Raw genomic sequence first — 27,408 nt, forward strand, 5'->3', positions numbered from 1 at the left:
ATTAACTTTATTATATAGATTAACATAACTTTGGATAATACAAACGTAACTTTGTGCCTCCAGTTCTAAGTGTACAACAGCTAATGCATGACTGACTAGAGACAAAGGAACACAACAAAAGTCAAAGGTGCGGGGTTGCCTAACTAGGTCAAGGGACAATTCGGTGTGGGTTATCCCGTGGAGGTTTATATTCATAACACTCTGTTATCATCATCATCATCATTATCCAGCAAGACTGCCATAGAACATTGCAATAGAAGTGTTCTGTTCCAGTAATATTTGGATAACATTCCAAAATTAGCATGCATATTTATGTTGTATCTTATAAGTTTTATAATACAGATATACCTCGGGTTTTCGTTTCAAGTTGAGTCATTTTCAATTGTACGTTGTTTCTCAAAAAATATACATGGCAAAATAAAAATCAAGTTTAAGTCATTTTATTTGACTTTACATCTGTCTGCCACAAATATTTAAGTCATAATATCACTAGAAAAGCGTTAAAAGTACATAAAATCATATTAAAATATGTACATTTACAGTAAATGTTAATATAATAATCCTAGAGAACAAAATATGAAAACACCTGTGACTGTGTTGTTGTCTTATTTAGCAGTCTTTAAGAGCTCAATATTGGCATTTTCCACGGTAGTTCCAATATCTACCATTTGGTGTCATTGTCAGAGTCACTTGATATTGGTAAATTTAACATAAATTAGGTTATTTTCTACTGTTGCAAAATAATTTTAATAACTGTATTTGTTATTTAACCTTACAAAATTTTCTTATAATGTCTTAGAGCAAACCACATTCACAAATAAAGAGTCTGCGATCTACTGTAAACATCACCAAATTATAAACATGTACATTTACAAGTATGTACATGTATTCATAAATTTAGATTACTTTTTTTCTGTACGATATTAAAAGCTAAAATTTATTTGTTTGTAAGCTTAAAATAAATTCTTATTAACCATATATTATTAAAAATGCATTTATAAATAAAATACAGAAATGGGAATAGTTATTTGTGGTTTAGTCTAGTGAAAAATAAATTTGATTTACCTCTCCTGGAACCAATTACTGTCGTAAGGTGAGGTATACCTGTATAATAAGAATGAACACATTTTATGTTATAATTCTTAACAATACACGAAGCTGGTATGCAAAAAAATTATGTCTAATTTTTAAAAACACCACATTTTTGCTATGACACTTATTCCTTACAAAGCACAGTATAGGGTATGACCAAAACAATTAATACTACTGCTTTTTATAGTATTGTATACATTTGTATACTTTTTATAGTATTGTCCATGCAAATCAAGTTAAATTCAAGCAACACTACTGTGTGCTGTGAATCATGGATATAATGGATATAACTTGTTTTTATCATGTCAGCTTTTCACATAAAAAAATATCTAAAAGAAGAAAAACAATCATTCAGATTAACTTTTATCTGTTTAATCTGTTCAGATATGCAACATTTGGTCAATAATTTTTATTTTTGTTTAAATTATAAATTATTAAAATTTTTGTCACTTCTGAAAAATGTTTTGAAAAGATAAATTAATTTCTCCAATTATATTTTATAATTTAAAGAGAGAGAAAATAAAATGTGATATATTATATTAAAGTAAAAATTATCTTATTTCAGAAATAGTTAAAGAGGGTGAATGGGAAACACCTTGTTTCCATAAAAATGGTACTGCACCTCCTGGGGCACGTGAATGTACAGGCGAATCAAAATGCTTACCTGGTTGGGATGGCCCAAATTATGGAATCACAAATTTTGATAACATTTTTTTTGCCATGCTAACAGTTTTCCAATGCATTACCATGGAAGGTTGGACAGCAATTTTATATTGGGTAAATATTTACACTATTTATTTAAAAACTATTTAAAAATTTTATACAAACTAATTTATTTTTAAATATTAGACAAATGATGTCTATGGAAGTCTCTATAATTGGATGTATTTTATACCTCTTATTATTCTTGGATCCTTTTTTATGCTCAATCTTGTTCTTGGTGTGCTAAGTGGGTATGTATTCAAGAAAATATTATATTAAAATTATTACATTATTAAAAAATTTTGAAAAATAGATTCTTCAATAAATTTTATTAGAGAATTTGCAAAAGAAAGAGAAAGAGTTGAAAAAAGACAGGTTTTTTTAAAGCTTCGAAGACAGCAGCAATTGGAGAGAGAGCTCAATGGATATGTTGAATGGATATGCAAAGCAGGTGAATTTTAAGTCTGAAAATTTTTTTAAGATTTATAATTATGCCTAAATTCAACTTTACTTATCCCACATTTGTAAAAAACATAGTATAGTGCAAGTGGAAACAATGCAAATTAAAATACAAATTTCCATAGTAAATTATTGAAATTTCAAAGTTAATAACAACAGTACTGTTTTGAAAAATAATTCCTTTGAAATCATATTTGATTTTTTCATTTGCTTTTTCAATTACAAACTTAAATTTTCCCAACATATAAAAGAATAACACATGTCAAATCATTTTTTATTTTTTTTCATTTTATGAACAAAACATTAAATTGTTTAGGAATCAACTTCTTCAAAATTGTGTTGTTCTATAGCTATTTGTATATTCCAGAATATACAATAATGGAATAAAGGCATGTCAAAACTGGCACAATGAAGCAAATGTAAAATTTTTATTTAAATTGTTTAAATTTTTAAATGAAATTACATTGTTATGTATATCAAAATTTGATTATTATATTTTGACAAAAATTTTTAAAATGTTTTTATGTTTATTTGACATAGCTGAATTTGAAATATTTTTAAAATTTATTCTTCTTCATATTAAAACTTATTTGTAATTTATATCAAATATACACAGGATGTCCCAAGAGTCCTTTTTGATTCAATAATTTTTGGTATAATACAAATTTAGAAAAACAATTAAGATTAAAGATTATATATATATAGTATATATATTAAATCAATGTTGCAATGATTAGTTTAGTGACCTTGACCTAATTTTCAAGATTGTAAAATTTAAGATAGAAGAAAAATTGATAGTATAAATCTATGAAATCAGAATATTTGCATATAAAACAACTTTTATTTCAAGATTAAAAATAAAAATTACCAAGAAACGATTGGCCATTTATTTTTGTCTTTTTTAGGCAGTAATTTTGACAAGATTTGATATATAGCAGCAAGTTGTTTCTCTTTCTTTGTATATTGCACTTTCTACACCCAACAATGCATTAGAAATGATATCAATATTTTTAATGTTCTAAAAGATTAATACATTATTGGTTAAGCACTGTTCTCCCCAGAATTTTTTTTTTTTCAAGTTTTTGCTGGGTGGAACTCCATATATATGTGAGATCTGCAATTTTTACACCAATGTCGAAAAAAAATTATCTTTGTAAACAACTCCGATGGAAAAAAACACTCTTGGTGAGAAGTATATCGGAGGTCACCGATTGTTTTCACACTTAGGTGGAAAAGTTGACACTTAACTGATCGGAATGCACTGTAAGTGTCAACTGAAGTCGATCACATAACTCATTTTCCACGAATAACATATAAAAGCTTGAGTTCCCAGAAGCTCAAGGCGATCTCTTGGAAGTTATACTTGTAACTGTGCATTTTGTCTCCATACTCCAGATCAATAGACCACAACTTTGAACTTCCATCACCATTCTACAGGTCCTGTGCCGACTACGATTCATACGGCATTTCACGAGCATACATTTGACCTATCCTCATAGAGGTATTTGTATTTTTTAGAGCTTTGTGAACACTCTCTCTCTGTTAAAGCTATTAGAGCCCTTTTGTATAGTGAACTTATTTAACTGCATTTAACCTATGTATCCTAGCTTAGTTATATAAATAAATGCTTGTTTAGTTTTTAAACCTGTCTCCTGTCTTTAAACGGCACCTGCAGAGTGACCGATGCACTTTTTGCCCTCCTAGCCATCTAACGACTCTGAGATTAGGTTTTATCAACCTGTTGCAGAGTAAGTGGTCATTTGGGGATTAACCCAGTGACCCACTGCGTATCTCACATATAAATAACTTTATAACGACTTCAACAAGGCCATTGACAACAGTTCTTGGTTTGAAAATTGATGGTATTGTTTTGGAATTGCTATTGTTATTTTGGTCATTTTCTTGTGTTTTAAAGAAACTAAGTAAATTAGTCTGCTTTAACTTCTTTTATTTTTTTTATTTAGGAACTTTTATTAATTTTCAATAAAAAGAAAATTTTATGCATCTATGTGAATACATTTTCTTTAAACATACTAATCTACTATAAATGGATAAAATACTTTTTAAGATATTTATATAGACATATTAAAATAATTTTAGATATCATGTAACAACTCTATGTGAATATCAACTTAAAAGAATATCTATTTGTTTAAATTTTGAAAGTGTTCTGGTAAAATGTTTTAATTTAAATATTAATTTGAACCATTCAAAGTTTAAAAAATATTTTAAACAATTTGTAAAATAAATAAATAATATAAAATAAGATAGATTATATACAAAGCATAAATTCTACAACAAAGTTACTGCAATTTGTAATATGAACACATCAGTCTAACTGTAGAACAGCATTGTTCAACCTTTTTCATACCTATGTACTGGAAAAAATAGGAATCATATTTTGCGGATAAGCTGAAGGCTAAAGATAAATTTTCTTAGACATGAGTGACGTTCACAACTGTTGTAACTGGCCATAACAAGACACTGGTTACTGTGTATTGCAATGGTGTTGCTATCCTTTTCCTTTTCCAAAGCTTCCTTTGCACATTGATCACTCAAGTCATGCATGGTGACAATAAAATAAGAGTGTTTGCTACATGTCACCAGTAAGCAAGCTGACATGGTACTGAAATGCCTACTTGTAAGTGTAACATCAGGGGTGTAAGGGATGGGGAATTTTCATGAGACTGACGCTCATTTGATAAATGTCATTCATAAACATAATTGGACTGCAATTTGAAAAAAATTGTAGACTTATAAAGTTGAGACCAGATATGGTAAGCTTAGGTGGCAGGAGTCCCCAATTAACTATGAAGCATGCTTTTTAAGTAAGTACAGTTTTAAAATAGGGCCGCTGCAATGCATGCTGCAGTTGGTGTTCCATGAATGTGCGCTGAGTATCTACATTTGTTGGCTAACCACAGATGCAATTACAGAAGCATTTATTTGTTTTACATTTGTTTGTGTGTGTTTAAAGTGCCCAGACAATTGAAAATCTCACTGATGGTGAAATATGCAAGGTGATTCATTTTCTTAATGCAAAAGACGTGAAAGCAGCTGACATTCATCGGCAGATTACTGAGATATATGGAAAAAACATTATGAGCAATGGAACTGTAAGAAAATGGGTTAGAGCATAGTGGTCAACCGACTGTCATTACTGAAGACTTGGTGCCAAAAGTTGATGCAAAAGTTCTAGAAAGCAGGTGCTTACGATTTTGTCATCCAAAACAAAAGGCATAGCTCAGTAAGGGGATTGTTTTGCTTCATGACAATTTGCCCATCCACACGTGGCTCAATGAACTCAAGACCTTATCACATCATATGGCTGGGAACAACTTGATTACCCTCCATATAGCTCTGATCTAGCACCTAGTGACTATCACTTGTTTCTCCACTTGAAAAAAACATCTAGATGGCCAGCATTACGACAATGATGATGGTGTCAAAATGGCTGTGCTGCAGTGGTTGTTAAATTAGGCACCAAGTTTCTATGAGGATGGAATTCAGAAGCTGGTTGTACAATATGATAAGTGCCTTAATATTGGAGGAAATTATGTTGAAAAGTAGATTAAGGTATAGGCTTTCATGCAAGAATAAAACTGTTAACAAAATTGCACTTGTGTTTTTTAAATATCAAAACGGTATTTACGTAAAAAACATGCCTCGTAAAAAGCTTCTGATGCAAACCGTAAGTCATGTTATTTCAACTCAAAAATTTTCTTTTGAAAGGAGTTAGATAGATGATTGGCACAACTCTATTGCTAACAGGAAAAGTATGTTGTACAGGGGCAAGTCATTACTAATTTGAGATTGGTGCATATACAGTACTTTAAATTAAAAAAGTTAAAAATATAATTAAAAATTGCAACCTGGCGGCATTGTGACAATGTCACAATAAATATTTGCTCATTATTTTATAAATTTTTAAAATTATTATTATTATATAGTAATTATAGGATTATCTAACCATTTTAATAAAATTTCAATTTATAATGAACTTTATTTAAACAATTTCAATAATAAAAAATAAATTAAAATTGTTTATGTTAATTACAAGTGTAAAATTATATTTTTGTTGTTACAAATTTCCTGCCAGTCCACAATATTTTTCACAGACCAGCAGGAAATTTCTGTGAACCTGCACTGGTCCACAGACCTAAGGTTGAAGAATACTGCTGTAGAAAGTCTGTATTAAATATATTTCTGGAAGATAAGTTGATTATTCTTTATTATTTTAATCACTCAGTGTAGAACTAATAAGATTGGAGTTTATTGGAACAATTGTTTGTATTATCTAATGTATTTGTATTATTCTTTTAGGCCTGACTTTTCCTTTTAGACTACTTGGTTGCCAAGTAGCCTTAAAGGAAAAGTCAGGTTGTCATAGAATGTATTTTGTGTTATATATATTGTTGTTATTGTATATTACATATATAATGAGGTATATATTAGGAGTATTGTATTAGTTAATCAGTATAGAATAAAATAATAATATGTACAAGCAAAGTACCCAAAAAGGGGATTCCATCAGATGAATGAATGGCACAAAGTTCTTTTGTCTAGTCAATACTTGGAGTGAGACCTTTGGTAGGAAGCCTCTTTTGTTAATAATGATATTTTATGTCTTAAGTTAAATAATCTAATACAGTAGTAAAAATTCTGGAACATGGAAGTGAATAAAAAGGAAAAAATTGAAGACTTTGCATGCAACTTTTAATACAACTACTAAATAAACTTATTTATTAATTGAAATTGAAGACAAACTGTGTTTTCTTTAATACGATTTAATATTTAATGTATATAAAAAAATGTTCAAATGAAGATCAAGTAGGTACCAGTAGGCTACATAAACTTCAACCTCTAAAAGATCCATTACGCACAATGAAGAACACTACTTAAACAAACAAAAGTAAATGTTGACTTATATGCAAACTGATATTATGTAAGTTTGAAAAATATGTCCTCAGATTCTTCACAGAAGACATCTTACTTTATAAAAGATATGTAAGTGATGTATTCATAATTTGAAGAAATAACCGGAGGGTTCAGGAGTTTTTGAATGTGGTTAACAACAATAGGCACAGTTTAAACCTAAAACTTGAACAACAGAGCACTAGTTGTTTGCATTTCCTAGACATCAACATTCAGTTTAGGAATGGAGATATCTATACTTATAAGGGTCAGACCAGGAGCATAAGTTGGTTTGATATATATCAAACCAACTTATGCTCCTCCATACATCCCATTATGGTCTGACCCTTATAAGTATAAACTTTCTGTATTCAAAGCACTGGTTAGAAGAGACTTTTTGTATTGTTCCAGTATACAGGTCATTTAAGAGAAATTAATAGAATTAAAGAAATTGCTACATTTTTAGGATATAGAACATCTATAGAAGGGTTCATCAGGAGTTATAAAGAAAACAAAGATAAGTCTCCAAAAAACATTGATAGAATCAATAAACTCACATACAACAAATGGTTGGGAGGCACTATAAATGAGCTGGTAACTTACAAAAACTTGAGGATAGTGTGAAAAGAGTTTTTAATATTTAAAACGTACTAAAGCATGATAAAGACAAACTAAAGAAAGAACAGGCTGGAGCATACAAAATACCTTATGAAAATCAACAGCTCGGGGTCCAAAAAGATTACGTTGGAGTCACAGAAAGAAACCTCATGGTGAGACTCAAGGAACACAAGTACAATGTAGAAAAAAGCCATAGTAATACAATTTTAGTGGCAATGTCACAGGTGGAAGGCTCTGTTATAAAGTGAGATGAAATGAAAATTATTAAAAAGATACATTTTCCAACCATTGCTATGGACAGGGAAAAAATAGAGATTTACAAGAGCAAGAGGAAAGAGCAGTGCCTGAATGCGAGAGATGCAAATGCATCACCTTCAGCCTGGAAATATATCATTGAAAGAAGATTTGAACGTAAATACCTCTAAATTATGGCTTCGCCTATAATCATATTTTGAATTTTGTTTTATACTCTCATAGTTTTTTATATATATTTATATTTTTCTTATTCACATATTTATTTGTATTTTGTTAACCTTGTATATTTTTTAAGTTTATTTTTATTTATTGTTAATCTTATATTTTTTGTAAGTTATTTAGTTAACTCATTTACATTTAAATGTGTATTTAGAAATCTTCAATTATTACAATTTAAATGGAATGTTTTATTTATGGTACATTTTCTAAAAACGGTTTTAAGAAACCTGATGATGGCCTTTAGGAGTAGGCTGAAAACATTAGTACAGTAATACCTCGACTTACGCTACCCCGACTTACGCGAACCCGGAGTTACGCAATTTTCAAATTTTTTGGATTCGTCTTTTGTTTGAGCGGCACGCAGCTCTTGATTACTTACTCCCTCACACAATTGTTCAGCTTACATGTTCAGATGTGTCGCGCGGAATGACACATAGTTACAATTTATTTTGTGTTATTTATTTCTGTGTTTGTTATATATACGGAGACTCGAGAGACTCTATACGGTGATTTCTTGTAACCGTGAATGAATCAAAAGACGTGATAAGATTAACGAGAACATTTATTACCTTACATACATCAGAACTTGGATTTTACACCAATTGCGAAATTATACCCCGACTTACGCGAATTCGACTTACGCGATTATCGCTCGATCCCACCTATCTCGTAAGTCCGGGTATCACCAGGGCTGCCGTAAGCGGGCGTGCAAGGCGTGCACCGCACGCGGGCGGCACGTCCAGGGGGTGGCAAAGAGCCTTTCTGGCAAGCTCAGCATAGGTAATTGTAGTTAAACAGGGGGCGGCATAATCGGTATTGCACACGGGCGTTCAAACAGCTAGCGGCGCCCCTGGGTATCACTGTAATAAAAATTTTCTCTTAGCAAATGCATAGGTGATTGTAAATTTGTAAATGTTATGAATGTTGTGTATTTCTCATTTTCATTAGCAACACTTTTGAAGTTTTCAAAAATATACTTTGAAAAAATTCATAATACTGAGATTATTTAATTCAGATATTGCAGTGGATATCAAAGAACATTATTCATTGTAGGATGAATTTGGATATTAGAATGTGGCTGTATATTTCTTGCATTCATGTTACTGCAAAAAGTTTGTTTTGCTGCAGCATGAATGAATTAAAATATTTTTACTTTTATCTATTCAGAGGAAGTCATCCTTGCAGAGGAGAGAACCACAGAAGAGGAAAAAATGCATATAATAGAAGGTATGAATTTATTATTTATAATTTTAATATTAAGTTTTTATTAAACATTGTTTTATTATTATTTTTTATATGATTGTTGCCATATCATACATGTATACAAAATTTTATTGTTTAGCTCGAAAGAAAGCAGCTGCCAAAAAAAAAAAATTATTAAAATCTATGCATAGTAAAAGCACAGATGAAGATGAAGAAGAAGAAGAAGAAGGTTTGTTGTTCTAATTTAAATTTATTTATTTTAAAATAAACAAACTTAAATTAAAACAATATAATTAATTATACAATATCTTTATAATTTTATGAAACTTGCTTATTTATATAGTACTATCACGGTCTTCCCGATTCAAAGCTAAATTTAATAAAGGGGCTTGTAAAGCATTTTGGAGAGCAGAAAAAAGATTAAAGTAAATACTTAATAATTATAAAAAATTTTAAATTGCTTTTTTAAAGCCTTATATGTTATGTTATAATATCTTTCTTTCAGATTCTATATTCGTCATGTTATAAAAACTCAAGTATTTTATTGGAGTGTTATTGTACTTGTCTTTTTAAATACTATTTGTGTTGCTGTTGAACATCATGGCCAAGAAGAATGGCTAACAGATTTTTTATGTAAGTGTTCATTTTTAATATCACTTTTTTTAAATAATTAAAAATTAGAGATATAAATGTTAAAATATTTCTTAATATTAAAAATTAGAGAAATATAATAAAAAAAAATTTTATGTTACTTTCTGTTTTTATAAATTTATATTTGTAAATTAAATTTGAAAAATCTACATTGTGCTGTTTTCAGTTATTATATGTAAAAAAAAAATTTCTTTAAATTGTTCTAATTTAAAATAGATATATTTATTATTAGATTAGATCATTCTGAGCTTTCAAATGCTCTGCACTTACTAACAATTTAATATTAAATTTTAGCAAATATGCAGATCACACAACAGATTAGAATGATTTAATTGAATAATAAAACATGTTCTATCTATTTAACCAAATTTTGTGGATATATTTTTTTGTAGCAAATGATTGTTAGGATATCATTAAACATACTATACATTTTCTAATTTAAAGTTTAGAGTGCTTTTAAATCTTTCTTCTGTCTTCATTAACTTGCATTTTTCTAATATTTCTATTCTTAAACACAGTTATTACTGCTGGATTTATTACATATACATTAACTTCAAATAGATTAGAACTAATATTTCTTTTAATTAAAGTCAACAAGATTATTTTTCATTAAAATAACTTAAAATTTGCTTAGTTTTTAAACATAATCTCAAAAACTATATTAAAAATTGCAATATAGTGAAAGCACAATAAAGCATGATTTTTTGTATATAATAATGAGAAACAGTACATCTAATTCACTTCAAATAACAAATTTAACTAAACAAGAAAATTCACAGTTCTTGATTTATTCATGATTCATTCACAGAAAAATTAAACAATTTTTAAATTTATTTCAAAACTAACACAGATGTAGTTACAAAATTAATTCATATTTTATTAAAGAAATTAATAATGTACAAAAAACTTAAAAAGATTCAATTTTTATATATTTTACATAAATATTTGAATGATAAATTAGAAACATAAATAGAAACAAAAAAATTTGCTTGTCATGAATTATAATATTTAATTAAAACAATTAGAATAAATTGGTGAACTTGATTCTGAACAATTGGATTATTTTAAAAGCAGAACAAATTGTATATATAGGAGCTCTCTAAACATCATTTATTAAAATTAAACTTTGTAGTAAGCTGAAATTTTTTTTATTTCTGTTTATATATAAAGTAGTTAATGTTGTCGAAACCGTGTTGTATTTGCTTATTGTGTACAGGCACAATGAAGTGACGTTTTTCTCAACACTGGGCTAGTTGAATCTTTTATTTAGTTAGAACGTTTTTTTCATACATCAACGTTTCGGGCATATAAAGTAGTTATCTAAATAAATTTAAATATATGTGATACAGCACATAATTTTGCATAAAACACATAAAACTGGTAAACTATATTTAATTTTTCAAATAAATTATTATAAAAAAACTAAGTAAACAAAGTTAGTGTTTATTAATAAAAACATGCGAAAAGTTGATTATTATGAGATCAAAAACTACACTAGTAATTAATATAGTATTAATAGTCATTTATATTTATTTCTTCTATTTATTATACATTTTTAATAATATTTGCTATTGTATGTATATACAGTATGGTCACAAAGTTCTGTACACATTTTGAAACATTATAACATAAACTAATTGACCTAGGTGGTACAGTTTTCAGCAATAGAACAACAACTCAATTTTTGAGGGCCCTGCAAACCATTCAAAATAAAAATTGGAAAGGACACAAAAGAATTATGGTTCTCTGAGACAAATTCAGTGGTTACTGACCTGAAATGATACAGGAGATAATATGGAAAGGATCCTCTATACATTAACTCCATTAACAGTCAAAAGTAAAATTTACAGGAAACTGGATTGGTTGCTAACTGACCAGCCATTTGTGTTATCAGGTTATAAAGCAAGTAAAGCTTAAAGCCTACCAGTGCAGTCCTAGAAAATCAAGTTGATGTATGCCATTAGAATTATACATTCCAAAGACAACTGTATTGAAGATTCTATAAAAAGGACTGAAGTTGCATACCTACAAGTTACAAATTGTTCAAGTCATTTAGCTACATGATAAACTGTAACAAAGCTAATATTCATAGTTTTTGTTTTCATGTATTGATGATAACAATCAATATATAACTAAAGTCTGCTTCTCTGTTGAAGTAATCTTTCATTTAAGTTGCAAAGCCGACTAACATAATATTTGAATATGGGGTTCTGAAAATTTTCACATGGTATGCAAACAGGATTGTGAAAGCTCAAAGGTTAATGTGTGATGTGGATTACTTCACAACAAAATCATCTATCCTCTTTTTTGCAGAAAACACAGTTAATGCAAATGTTTATTTGGATTTGTTTGTCTTTCTATAACTTCAGGAATTGCAACTTTATGTCATATTCTACCATAACTTGATGGTGTCCTATGTCATTGGGACTTGATGTTTTTGCCAAACCTCAATGATCAAAGGCTTGAAGCTTTCTCAGATAGCTGACTTGGCAGAGAGGGGTCTATTCTATGGCCTCCATGATCACCAGACATTAATCTATGAATTTTTTCTTGCAGGATTATGTTAAAGGTTGTATATACAACACTAGTCCCCAATTTAGTTATTTTGAAAAACAAAATTGTTAATGCTATCCAAACTTCATTACAGATAAGCTTAATAAGGTATGGCATGAGAGTGAATATCTGTTGGATGTGTTGCAAGCTACTAATGATGCTCATGTGGAGGTGTATTGAAACCTGAATAAAAGCTGTTTGAGTTGTTCTGTTGCTCAAATTGTATTTTGCTATATTATTTCAAAAAGTGACAAGACTGTAACCACCCTGCATATCTATTATAGAAGACTATGATACATTAAAACAGCTTTTATAATAATTTTTGTATTTGATTATTTCAGATTAAAAGCAGTATTTTAAATTTTTTTTTAAATTCAGAAAAAATAAGTTCTTTAACAATTAAGTCTATATAAATTATAAAAAATAATTTTATTGTTTTATTATTGAATTATGTTCATGTTTTTTAAAACTTAAAATTTTGTAAATGTAATTTATTTTCAAATATAATACTTAAAAATAAACTAAAAAATAATTCTTTTTTCACAATCTTGGTTTTTATACATAATATGCAATTTAGTTTGAAAAAGATTTTTCATTGCAATTTATAAATTTTAAGGTTAATATAGAAATTTAAATATTATACTATTAAAGTTTAATCTGTTAAAATATTATAATTATATTTCATATTAAAAATATGAAATATAAAAATACTTAAATTTCTATATTAACCTTAAAATTCATATATAAAACACAGGATTTAGTTCTTCCTAGTTATATCATTATTGGTATTTTATATATAACATGAACACATATGCATCCAATATTATAATTAACATTTTTATACCTCAAAATTCAGATATTATTAGAATATATTTGAACAGTTTTATAATCAGCAGAGTATAAGAGTTTAAAAATATATTTGAAAAGATATATTATAAAATTAAAGAGAAGACTGGAAATTTTTAATGTAATTATGTTTATATCAAAAATTTTTTAGTTTAATAAAATTACTCTACTATTTTTTCACTTGTTATGTTTTAGACTTCTTTAGATGAGATATAAAATATTTTAATATTTTTACAGAATTGTTGTTATTTATTTTCTTAGAATATTTTGGAATATTCAAAAACATTTTCTAAAATGAATTAAAAACTGTAAAAGCTAAAAATTTCTTAAACAGAAAATCTTCAGTTACATTAAATTATTAAAAAATAATGAATAATAAATAAATAAAGATATAAAATTAAAGATAAAAAGTTTTAGATTTTCATACTTCTCATCTTGAAATGTTTAAGATTTAATTATAATCTACAGTTTAATAAATTTATATATTTTAGATTTTAAACTTAAAATTTTAACTTTCATAAGTTTATCAAAATGTTTTTGAGTTATTTAGCTTGAGAGTTCAGATTTTTCTAGACGAAATTTTTAATAAAATATTACAAGTGTAGAATAGAATGTTGTAATATTATATTAAATTTGAAATGTAACAAGTGAAAAACGTACAAAGTTATTAATACTAATCAATTACATATTTTTTATGAAATTGTAATAGCTATTACATTTTTTAAAATGTGCTTTGCTATCTTTATTCTGAAATATCAAAAAATGTAATAACTGGAAATTAGTAAATCTTTAAGGAGACTGAAAAGTAAAGTAATTTTTTTACATTTGCTCAATATTATATAAAATGCCATATCTGCATATAAAATTAAAGTAAGAATATATTCTCAATTACTTTTACAGAACATACTACATAGACTGAAATAGCATTCACAATGAATATCCAGATTCAAGATGATTTTTTTTAATGTAAAAATTTATCTATTGTGCATCAGTTGGATAGGAAGCATTGTATCTTCTAAATAATTTAAATTTGGTATTGACTAGTAATAATTAGTGATGTAACGAATATTCGGTTACTATTCAGTATTCGGCCTATTTGGCCTATTTTTCACTATTCGGCTGAATACCGAATATTTAATCACTATTCAGCCGAATACCGAATACCTAAAAACAGGAGTAATAAATAACAAAAACACAGTAAATTAATCGTTTTGGTACTTAGATTTAATGTTATTGAGTTAGTGTTGTTTGTTTATATTTATTTATAACTTTTAACATGCACAAAATAAAAAAGAAAATAATATTAGTCACATGTATTCACAATTTGTAATTACAAAGATCAGCACACATACACACCTATTTGTTCTAGAATCGTCGCACATCTGAGGCTCTGACCCTGCCTATTCCTCTTTTTAAGCGCTTGTCTTTGCTCTTTCCTTTCTCTTTCCTCTATCGCTCTAATCCATGTATGCCTGTGCATACATCATAATACGCGCTCATGATACTTTCGATTCGTCACTTTTCCGTCGTAGAGTTCCCATTTTACAATTACCTGACTCAGCCTGGTGATAACGGAGAAAAGAGACAGATAGGATGTCGATATAAGTCACAGTTATGATTTCACAGATTCGAGACAGCTCGATAGCCCGAACGGCCCGAGGCTTTCGCCCGTGCACGCTAAGTGACTTTCATTACAAGCATTTAGCTTTCCAAAGTCTATGACAACAATTGTTTGTCATTGACAGCCGCGAATTTCGTGCCAATAAACTGCCTCAACTTGTTCGATTATGTTATCAACTCAATTTCATATTTATTTTCACATTTTCACTTCGCGGTCCTTATCTGTTCTTTTTCAGTTATTTACACGTGTAGGTCATTTCATTGTTATCCACATTTGATATCATCATTTATCACATACTGCCATGACGCTCTTGTCTGTCTGCTACAACTGCCAAGAATTAACGCGATTGGGGAAGCGTAGTGACAGCGGGCCAATAGAGAGCAGGATCCTTGCCATAATGCGGTTTGCGTGCCAATTTTCGTACGTGTGTTAATCAAGCCAAATAGTTTGGCCTAATATTCGGCTATTCGGCCTGAGGCCGAATATACTATTCGTTACAACACTAGTAATAATTCTATTTTCAAAAAACCTTTATCAATCAATGAACTTAATGAGAAGCTGGAAACTGAAATACACTAGTTCAATATATATCTAACTGACAGCTTTTTATGAAAGAATATTTTAAACTGGTTATCTAGTGAGGCAATCTGGTTCCTTATATGCAGTATGATTTAAATTGCAAGATGTTTGTGTAGAGAAATAATTTCTTTAGAAATGATATATTCTTTGTAAATTGGATTTTACTTATTTAGTATTAAAAATGTATTAGTTGTGCTATTTTGGTTAAAGAGTAAATTACTTTACTATTTAATCTCTCTTCATATATTTTAAAAAATTAAAATATAAAATGAAAAATAAAATTAAAACTAATAAATAATTTTAAAATGTAAAATATATAAATGTCAGAATTATTAGCAAGTATTTTAATATAATATATCTTTTTCTTTTTCTCACAGTTTATGCAGAATTTGTATTTTTAGGATTATTCATTTTTGAAATGCTTGTTAAAATGTATGCCTTAGGCCCTCGTATTTATTTTGAATCAGCATTCAACAGATTTGATTGTATAGTAAGTTGTATTTTAGTATGCATTAATTAATATTCAAATTTTTGATATATATATATATTTCAGTTTCTTATTTTGGTATTAAATTTAATTTTTAATAACATTTCTATTTCCAGCTTTTAATTATAAATTTATTATTTGAGCATTTTCATAACAATTACTAAGACTGTAGCAGGAGAAGTAATCATATTTTTGGGCTAGAACTGGCCCAAAAATAGATATCAGTTATTGATTAATTGCTACCCAATATTTCACCAAATTTTTTACAAATTTTGAGATTACACATAAAAATGTGATTTTTGAATTTTTCAAAATAATATATAAATTAATGTTTCTTTGTATGAAATTGCAAGCTAAAAACTACATCATTATTGGAAAAATGAAATGCACAAGATGGAGTATATTAGAAAATATTTTGATGCAAAATTCAAATGAAAAAATTTGTAGTTTTTTTCATTTGATAAATGTTTTCAAAAAGAGATCACTGATTTAGAATAGGGTGACAATTTCAAACATTTTCTATATTATTATATTCTATATTATACTACAAAAAATTGCTGACTTCACTTATTAAATTTGTAATATAAAATGATAAGTTTTTGTAATTTTTTTGTGATGTAACTTGTCATTTAGGGCGATTTTTATCAATTGTTTTCAAATTCCATTTATTTTAACCACATACATACTACCATTTTGAACTTTCCTTTATGAATTAATGTATGAAACAATACTNTAGATTAGATCATTCTGAGCTTTCAAATGCTCTGCACTTACTAACAATTTAATATTAAATTTTAGCAAATATGCAGATCACACAACAGATTAGAATGATTTAATTGAATAATAAAACATGTTCTATCTATTTAACCAAATTTTGTGGATATATTTTTTTGTAGCAAATGATTGTTAGGATATCATTAAACATACTATACATTTTCTAATTTAAAGTTTAGAGTGCTTTTAAATCTTTCTTCTGTCTTCATTAACTTGCATTTTTCTAATATTTCTATTCTTAAACACAGTTATTACTGCTGGATTTATTACATATACATTAACTTCAAATAGATTAGAACTAATATTTCTTTTAATTAAAGTCAACAAGATTATTTTTCATTAAAATAACTTAAAATTTGCTTAGTTTTTAAACATAATCTCAAAAACTATATTAAAAATTGCAATATAGTGAAAGCACAATAAAGCATGATTTTTTGTATATAATAATGAGAAACAGTACATCTAATTCACTTCAAATAACAAATTTAACTAAACAAGAAAATTCACAGTTCTTGATTTATTCATGATTCATTCACAGAAAAATTAAACAATTTTTAAATTTATTTCAAAACTAACACAGATGTAGTTACAAAATTAATTCATATTTTATTAAAGAAATTAATAATGTACAAAAAACTTAAAAAGATTCAATTTTTATATATTTTACATAAATATTTGAATGATAAATTAGAAACATAAATAGAAACAAAAAAATTTGCTTGTCATGAATTATAATATTTAATTAAAACAATTAGAATAAATTGGTGAACTTGATTCTGAACAATTGGATTATTTTAAAAGCAGAACAAATTGTATATATAGGAGCTCTCTAAACATCATTTATTAAAATTAAACTTTGTAGTAAGCTGAAATTTTTTTTATTTCTGTTTATATATAAAGTAGTTAATGTTGTCGAAACCGTGTTGTATTTGCTTATTGTGTACAGGCACAATGAAGTGACGTTTTTCTCAACACTGGGCTAGTTGAATCTTTTATTTAGTTAGAACGTTTTTTTCATACATCAACGTTTCGGGCATATAAAGTAGTTATCTAAATAAATTTAAATATATGTGATACAGCACATAATTTTGCATAAAACACATAAAACTGGTAAACTATATTTAATTTTTCAAATAAATTATTATAAAAAAACTAAGTAAACAAAGTTAGTGTTTATTAATAAAAACATGCGAAAAGTTGATTATTATGAGATCAAAAACTACACTAGTAATTAATATAGTATTAATAGTCATTTATATTTATTTCTTCTATTTATTATACATTTTTAATAATATTTGCTATTGTATGTATATACAGTATGGTCACAAAGTTCTGTACACATTTTGAAACATTATAACATAAACTAATTGACCTAGGTGGTACAGTTTTCAGCAATAGAACAACAACTCAATTTTTGAGGGCCCTGCAAACCATTCAAAATAAAAATTGGAAAGGACACAAAAGAATTATGGTTCTCTGAGACAAATTCAGTGGTTACTGACCTGAAATGATACAGGAGATAATATGGAAAGGATCCTCTATACATTAACTCCATTAACAGTCAAAAGTAAAATTTACAGGAAACTGGATTGGTTGCTAACTGACCAGCCATTTGTGTTATCAGGTTATAAAGCAAGTAAAGCTTAAAGCCTACCAGTGCAGTCCTAGAAAATCAAGTTGATGTATGCCATTAGAATTATACATTCCAAAGACAACTGTATTGAAGATTCTATAAAAAGGACTGAAGTTGCATACCTACAAGTTACAAATTGTTCAAGTCATTTAGCTACATGATAAACTGTAACAAAGCTAATATTCATAGTTTTTGTTTTCATGTATTGATGATAACAATCAATATATAACTAAAGTCTGCTTCTCTGTTGAAGTAATCTTTCATTTAAGTTGCAAAGCCGACTAACATAATATTTGAATATGGGGTTCTGAAAATTTTCACATGGTATGCAAACAGGATTGTGAAAGCTCAAAGGTTAATGTGTGATGTGGATTACTTCACAACAAAATCATCTATCCTCTTTTTTGCAGAAAACACAGTTAATGCAAATGTTTATTTGGATTTGTTTGTCTTTCTATAACTTCAGGAATTGCAACTTTATGTCATATTCTACCATAACTTGATGGTGTCCTATGTCATTGGGACTTGATGTTTTTGCCAAACCTCAATGATCAAAGGCTTGAAGCTTTCTCAGATAGCTGACTTGGCAGAGAGGGGTCTATTCTATGGCCTCCATGATCACCAGACATTAATCTATGAATTTTTTCTTGCAGGATTATGTTAAAGGTTGTATATACAACACTAGTCCCCAATTTAGTTATTTTGAAAAACAAAATTGTTAATGCTATCCAAACTTCATTACAGATAAGCTTAATAAGGTATGGCATGAGAGTGAATATCTGTTGGATGTGTTGCAAGCTACTAATGATGCTCATGTGGAGGTGTATTGAAACCTGAATAAAAGCTGTTTGAGTTGTTCTGTTGCTCAAATTGTATTTTGCTATATTATTTCAAAAAGTGACAAGACTGTAACCACCCTGCATATCTATTATAGAAGACTATGATACATTAAAACAGCTTTTATAATAATTTTTGTATTTGATTATTTCAGATTAAAAGCAGTATTTTAAATTTTTTTTTAAATTCAGAAAAAATAAGTTCTTTAACAATTAAGTCTATATAAATTATAAAAAATAATTTTATTGTTTTATTATTGAATTATGTTCATGTTTTTTAAAACTTAAAATTTTGTAAATGTAATTTATTTTCAAATATAATACTTAAAAATAAACTAAAAAATAATTCTTTTTTCACAATCTTGGTTTTTATACATAATATGCAATTTAGTTTGAAAAAGATTTTTCATTGCAATTTATAAATTTTAAGGTTAATATAGAAATTTAAATATTATACTATTAAAGTTTAATCTGTTAAAATATTATAATTATATTTCATATTAAAAATATGAAATATAAAAATACTTAAATTTCTATATTAACCTTAAAATTCATATATAAAACACAGGATTTAGTTCTTCCTAGTTATATCATTATTGGTATTTTATATATAACATGAACACATATGCATCCAATATTATAATTAACATTTTTATACCTCAAAATTCAGATATTATTAGAATATATTTGAACAGTTTTATAATCAGCAGAGTATAAGAGTTTAAAAATATATTTGAAAAGATATATTATAAAATTAAAGAGAAGACTGGAAATTTTTAATGTAATTATGTTTATATCAAAAATTTTTTAGTTTAATAAAATTACTCTACTATTTTTTCACTTGTTATGTTTTAGACTTCTTTAGATGAGATATAAAATATTTTAATATTTTTACAGAATTGTTGTTATTTATTTTCTTAGAATATTTTGGAATATTCAAAAACATTTTCTAAAATGAATTAAAAACTGTAAAAGCTAAAAATTTCTTAAACAGAAAATCTTCAGTTACATTAAATTATTAAAAAATAATGAATAATAAATAAATAAAGATATAAAATTAAAGATAAAAAGTTTTAGATTTTCATACTTCTCATCTTGAAATGTTTAAGATTTAATTATAATCTACAGTTTAATAAATTTATATATTTTAGATTTTAAACTTAAAATTTTAACTTTCATAAGTTTATCAAAATGTTTTTGAGTTATTTAGCTTGAGAGTTCAGATTTTTCTAGACGAAATTTTTAATAAAATATTACAAGTGTAGAATAGAATGTTGTAATATTATATTAAATTTGAAATGTAACAAGTGAAAAACGTACAAAGTTATTAATACTAATCAATTACATATTTTTTATGAAATTGTAATAGCTATTACATTTTTTAAAATGTGCTTTGCTATCTTTATTCTGAAATATCAAAAAATGTAATAACTGGAAATTAGTAAATCTTTAAGGAGACTGAAAAGTAAAGTAATTTTTTTACATTTGCTCAATATTATATAAAATGCCATATCTGCATATAAAATTAAAGTAAGAATATATTCTCAATTACTTTTACAGAACATACTACATAGACTGAAATAGCATTCACAATGAATATCCAGATTCAAGATGATTTTTTTTAATGTAAAAATTTATCTATTGTGCATCAGTTGGATAGGAAGCATTGTATCTTCTAAATAATTTAAATTTGGTATTGACTAGTAATAATTAGTGATGTAACGAATATTCGGTTACTATTCAGTATTCAGCCTATTTGGCCTATTTTTCACTATTCGGCTGAATACCGAATATTTAATCACTATTCAGCCGAATACCGAATACCTAAAAACAGGAGTAATAAATAACAAAAACACAGTAAATTAATCGTTTTGGTACTTAGATTTAATGTTATTGAGTTAGTGTTGTTTGTTTATATTTATTTATAACTTTTAACATGCACAAAATAAAAAAGAAAATAATATTAGTCACATGTATTCACAATTTGTAATTACAAAGATCAGCACACATACACACCTATTTGTTCTAGAATCGTCGCACATCTGAGGCTCTGACCCTGCCTATTCCTCTTTTTAAGCGCTTGTCTTTGCTCTTTCCTTTCTCTTTCCTCTATCGCTCTAATCCATGTATGCCTGTGCATACATCATAATACGCGCTCACGATACTTTCGATTCGTCACTTTTCCGTCGTAGAGTTCCCATTTTACAATTACGTGACTCAGCCTGGTGATAACGGAGAAAAGAGACAGATAGGACGTCGATATAAGTCACAGTTATGATTTCACAGATTCGAGACAGCTTGATAGCCCGAACGGCCCCAGGCTTTCGCCCGTGCACGCTAAGTGACTTTCATTACAAGCATTTAGCTTTCCGAAGTCTATGACAACAATTGTTTGGCATTGACGGCCGCGAATTTCGTGCCAATAAGCTGCCTCGACTTGTTCGATTATGTTATCAACTCAATTTCATATTTATTTTCACATTTTCACTTCGCGGTCCTTCTCTGTTCTTTTTCCGTTATTTACACGTGTAGGTCATTTCATTGTTATCCACATTTGATATCATCATTTATCACATACTGCCATGACGCTCTTGTCTGTCTGCTACAACTGCCAAGAATTAACGCGATTGGGGAAGCGTAGTGACAGCGGGCCAATAGAGAGCAGGATCCTTGCCATAATGCGGTTTGCGTGCCAATTTTCGTACGTGTGTTAATCAAGCCAAATAGTTTGGCCTAATATTCGGCTATTCGGCCTGAGGCCGAATATACTATTCGTTACAACACTAGTAATAATTCTATTTTCAAAAAACCTTTATCAATCAATGAACTTAATGAGAAGCTGGAAACTGAAATACACTAGTTCAATATATATCTAACTGACAGCTTTTTATGAAAGAATATTTTAAACTGGTTATCTAGTGAGGCAATCTGGTTCCTTATATGCAGTATGATTTAAATTGCAAGATGTTTGTGTAGAGAAATAATTTCTTTAGAAATGATATATTCTTTGTAAATTGGATTTTACTTATTTAGTATTAAAAATGTATTAGTTGTGCTATTTTGGTTAAAGAGTAAATTACTTTACTATTTAATCTCTCTTCATATATTTTAAAAAATTAAAATATAAAATGAAAAATAAAATTAAAACTAATAAATAATTTTAAAATGTAAAATATATAAATGTCAGAATTATTAGCAAGTATTTTAATATAATATATCTTTTTCTTTTTCTCACAGTTTATGCAGAATTTGTATTTTTAGGATTATTCATTTTTGAAATGCTTGTTAAAATGTATGCCTTAGGCCCTCGTATTTATTTTGAATCAGCATTCAACAGATTTGATTGTATAGTAAGTTGTATTTTAGTATGCATTAATTAATATTCAAATTTTTGATATATATATATATTTCAGTTTCTTATTTTGGTATTAAATTTAATTTTTAATAACATTTCTATTTCCAGCTTTTAATTATAAATTTATTATTTGAGCATTTTCATAACAATTACTAAGACTGTAGCAGGAGAAGTAATCATATTTTTGGGCTAGAACTGGCCCAAAAATAGATATCAGTTATTGATTAATTGCTACCCAATATTTCACCAAATTTTTTACAAATTTTGAGATTACACATAAAAATGTGATTTTTGAATTTTTCAAAATAATATATAAATTAATGTTTCTTTGTATGAAATTGCAAGCTAAAAACTACATCATTATTGGAAAAATGAAATGCACAAGATGGAGTATATTAGAAAATATTTTGATGCAAAATTCAAATGAAAAAATTTGTAGTTTTTTTCATTTGATAAATGTTTTCAAAAAGAGATCACTGATTTAGAATAGGGTGACAATTTCAAACATTTTCTATATTATTATATTCTATATTATACTACAAAAAATTGCTGACTTCACTTATTAAATTTGTAATATAAAATGATAAGTTTTTGTAATTTTTTTGTGATGTAACTTGTCATTTAGGGCGATTTTTATCAATTGTTTTCAAATTCCATTTATTTTAACCACATACATACTACCATTTTGAACTTTCCTTTATGAATTAATGTATGAAACAATACTGTATTCACTTTCAGGTTTGTCTCAGATAATCTGGGATTATGATGTATTTTGAAAAACTTAAGAATCATGTTCTTGTATGTAATTTCAATTTTTTTTAAAAATTGGTCTAATACTGGCAGTAATTACCCATTCATTGATACCTACTTTTGGGCCAATTTTCATTATCTAACTGGGGCCAATTCATCATGCTTATCATGTTATGACCTTTACTTAAACTAGTAATTAGTAATAGTTTATTAAAAATGTAAATGAATATGAATGGCTATTGATACTCATAATGCAACTATTATTTTTTTATTTTTATAAGCCTAAAAATGTTATTACTATAAAGTTCTTTTTTTATTGAATAACATTTCTTGAAAAATTTTGTAATATCAAAATTAAAAGTAATCCACATTAATAGTTATAACTTATTGTCTGATTCTTTTAAAGGCTAAGTTCATTTATTGATGTTGAAAACCTATTAATAAAGAATCACAAACAAAACCTTTTAAACCAGTAATTGAATTTTAATGTAACTTCCAAACGTTTTTGGCCTTCATGCTTGCTTTAGGTAATGAACTAAACTGACTTCCAACTTGGAACATTAGAACGATGATGTTTGACTTTAAACTCTATATATATCAAATTCACATGGCTGATTGACTTCATTTGAATTTCTCATACAGGTATTTCCACTCATGTGCCACCGTCTTGCAGTCTTTAAAGTTTATACAGTTGCCTTTCAAGTTGGCTTTATAAATTTCTAAGGCTTCCAGGTGACAAATATGGTCTGTTTGAAAGGCCTGCCTAATTAATCTGGTGTTCTGGAGGTCTGCATGTATTTTTGGGTTGGTGGCATACGTGGACAAGGCAGTGGTATGCCTGTTGTTCGCTAGGTTGTATTGATGTTCACATACCCTTTTTCATATTGAACGTATGGTTGAGCCAATATATACTAAGTCCCTTTGGAATCTATCATTTCTAAGAGGAACAGACTACACTTGTGGGGCTCTGCTTTGATCCATTTTATCTTTTGCATTGCATAGCAGCCTGTATATTGTACTGGATCTCCTGTATGTGGTTTCTGTACCACTCTGGCCTGCAATATCTTTGTATGAGGAGTTCAAATGTTGATTGAATGAACTGTGGTATGCCTGGAGGCTATGTTGCGTTGTTAGCCTTTGTTAGAAGTAGACTCGGTGTTGGAAATACTGTGTACGGCAAGTTGGTTGGCATAGGTGCAGGCAAAACTATGTACCATGTTTCTTTTGTAGTGTGTTCAACAGCTATATCTTCTATATGTTGTAGCTCAAGCAGAGTGTCGTGCTCAGTTCAATCAATACTTGTATTCCTTATACAAGGATATTGCAAACCAGAGTAGTACAGAAATCACATACAGGAGATCCAGCACAATATACAGGTTGCTATGCAATGTGAAAGATAAAATGGATCGAAGCAGATGCACAATGACTTCAAATTAGCACAAAACTGTTGTTAGAGATCATGTTATGAACACATAATTAACATAGAGTTGTATTTGGATTAAAGCCAGGCATTTTCCAATAAGAATTGGAATCCTGCCACACATCTAGACAGGTAAGTGTACATTTAGCCCCAGGAGTGTACTCTATTCCTCTTAGGGATGATAGATTCCAAAGGGACTTAGTTTATATTGGTTTAACCATACATTCAATATGCAAATGGATATGTGAACATCAATTCAACCATGCGAACAACAGGCATACCACTGCCTTGTCCACGTACGCCACTGACCTGGAAGTATATGTGGACCTCCAGAACACCAGATTAATTAGGCAGGCCTTTCAAACAGATCATATTCGTCACCTGGAATTCTTGGAAATTTATAAAGCCAACTTGAAAGGCAACTGTATTAACTTTAAAGACTGCAAGACGGTGGCACATGTGTGGAAATATCTGTATGAGAAATTCGAATAAATTCAATCAGCGGCATGAATTTGATATATACAGAGTTTAAAGTCAAACATCATCGTTCTAACGTTCCAAGTTGGAAGTCAGTTTAGTTCGTTACCTGAAGCAGGCCTTGGTGAAGGGTGAAAACATTCGGAAGTTACATTAAAGTTCAATTACTGGTTAAAAACGGTTTTTTTTGTGAGTGTTTATTTCTCATTCCAGTATTTTTGAGAAGACTGTTATACTATTAATAAAGCTTCTCATACTTCCTGTTACATTCATAAATGTTTTTTCCTTTCTTTGATAATAGTAATTGCAATGTAAAATTTATTTGAATATATTAATTATAAAAATTAATATTGATGAATCATTATTTTATCATTAAATTAAATTTTATACTATTCTACTACACTCCTCAAAATTGAAATTGCAACATCACGAAGGAGGACTATAGCTTGACCAATAGAAGTGACAGAGGTATGCAAATGATTAAGTTTGTGTATGCACCAGGTTATGTGATACTCAGTTTTAGTCTATAAAGACCAGCAGCTGGCTTGGCCATAAATGGAATCAGTAATGGTTTGCAGCAGCTGAACTTTTGAAGACGCATAGAAATGCCTTGGAGATGACAGTGAGCTGAATACCACCAGTTAATGGCTGGGTAATGAGATCATATCTTGGAGCTGCGTGACCTCAGTTTGTTGATGTGTGCAGTTACCATGCATGTTGGGTATGACGTGCATACCATTGAGGGTCACCATCAAGCAATGTGTTACATGATGGATGCAGCAACATCTGCAAATATACCAAAGAGGAAGTTGATTGCACTGGTGCATAATAGTGCAAAGACTAGCAGATTCACTAAATGGCCTGTTGGGGCTTACTCCCATGGCTTGTGATATCAGAAGCCACCTGTTGCTGTCAATAGGTATATCTGTGTCCACCCAAACCATTTGCAACTGTTTTCATGTTGGGCTGCATGCACAGTAATCAGTAACAGGGGTGCCATTAATTACTTGACACAGAGCTGCATGCCTGATGTGGTGTCATCATCATTGCAATTGGACAACTGAATGGCATTAGGTATTGTTTACAGATAAATCCTGCTTCTGTCTGTTGAGGAATGATGGTGTGGATGGATGTACCATATCTCAGAGAAAGCTATGTGCCAGCCCTGTTTGCTAAGCATTATGATTTGAGGAGACATCATGTTTAATCAGCAGACAGCCCCGGTGCACATTTCCGGTTCTCTGACAGTAGACCAGTGTGTCACACAAATTGTGGGGCCTGTCCTCAGCTACTGGTGCAGGCCACACCCACAAGGTGTTCTAGCAAAATTCACTGTACAACTGTATGTTGTACAGTGAACTCTCGCCAGCCTGAACAGAATTCACATCCTTCCCTGCCAGCAGTCTCACCAGATCTCTCTCCCTTGATGGGAGAAAGATCACCTGTAGGACCTCATACAAAGTGAGGTAAACTAGGGACCACTGCCACATACCATAGACGACATGTGCACTGCAGTGGACATAACTTGGCAAGGATACCTTGGGCAAATATTAATCACCTCACTGATAGTATGCCTTGCCATATAATGGCCTGTACAGCTGTCCTTGGGGCCATATTTGTTACTGAATAAACAAGAGTCTGTTTCATATCTTTGTTTGTTCTTTTAAACATTTGCATATCTCTGTCACCTATATCAGTCCTGCTTCCTTTGTGGTGTTGCAATTTCACTTTTGAGGAGTGTAAATTTTTTGACATTTTCAGTCTAAGATTAGAAAGCTTTTATTAGAAAGGAGAATGTACATAACTTATATCTTGTTAAAATTTTTCATGCTTTCTTTAATTAAAATTTTATTGTAAAATCTAACAGTGTACATTTATCAGCTGAAACTTTAAGATACAGTGCAACACAATTACTTTTGATGTATATATACAGTGTTCACTTAAACATCTGTTCAGAGGCAAAA

General features: G+C 28.7%; 1 protein-coding gene across 1 annotated transcript in view; it reads left to right on the forward strand.

Moving 5' to 3' along the window:
- Window positions 1-27,408, forward strand: part of LOC111625859 (voltage-dependent calcium channel type A subunit alpha-1-like) — a 243,048-nt gene that overhangs the window by 44,659 nt on the left and 170,981 nt on the right. The window contains exons 3-10 of the mRNA XM_023369099.1: window positions 1,658-1,869; window positions 1,942-2,045; window positions 2,130-2,245; window positions 9,427-9,486; window positions 9,602-9,691; window positions 9,806-9,887; window positions 9,968-10,095; window positions 16,090-16,202. Of these exons, the coding sequence (XP_023224867.1) occupies window positions 1,658-1,869; window positions 1,942-2,045; window positions 2,130-2,245; window positions 9,427-9,486; window positions 9,602-9,691; window positions 9,806-9,887; window positions 9,968-10,095; window positions 16,090-16,202 (905 nt within the window). The remainder of the gene's footprint in view (window positions 1-1,657; window positions 1,870-1,941; window positions 2,046-2,129; window positions 2,246-9,426; window positions 9,487-9,601; window positions 9,692-9,805; window positions 9,888-9,967; window positions 10,096-16,089; window positions 16,203-27,408) is intronic.

This window comes from Centruroides sculpturatus, unplaced genomic scaffold (assembly GCF_000671375.1).
Source record: "Centruroides sculpturatus isolate CEXI.00-Female unplaced genomic scaffold, Cexi_2.0 scaffold427, whole genome shotgun sequence".
Classification (NCBI taxonomy): Eukaryota; Metazoa; Arthropoda; class Arachnida; order Scorpiones; family Buthidae; genus Centruroides; species Centruroides sculpturatus.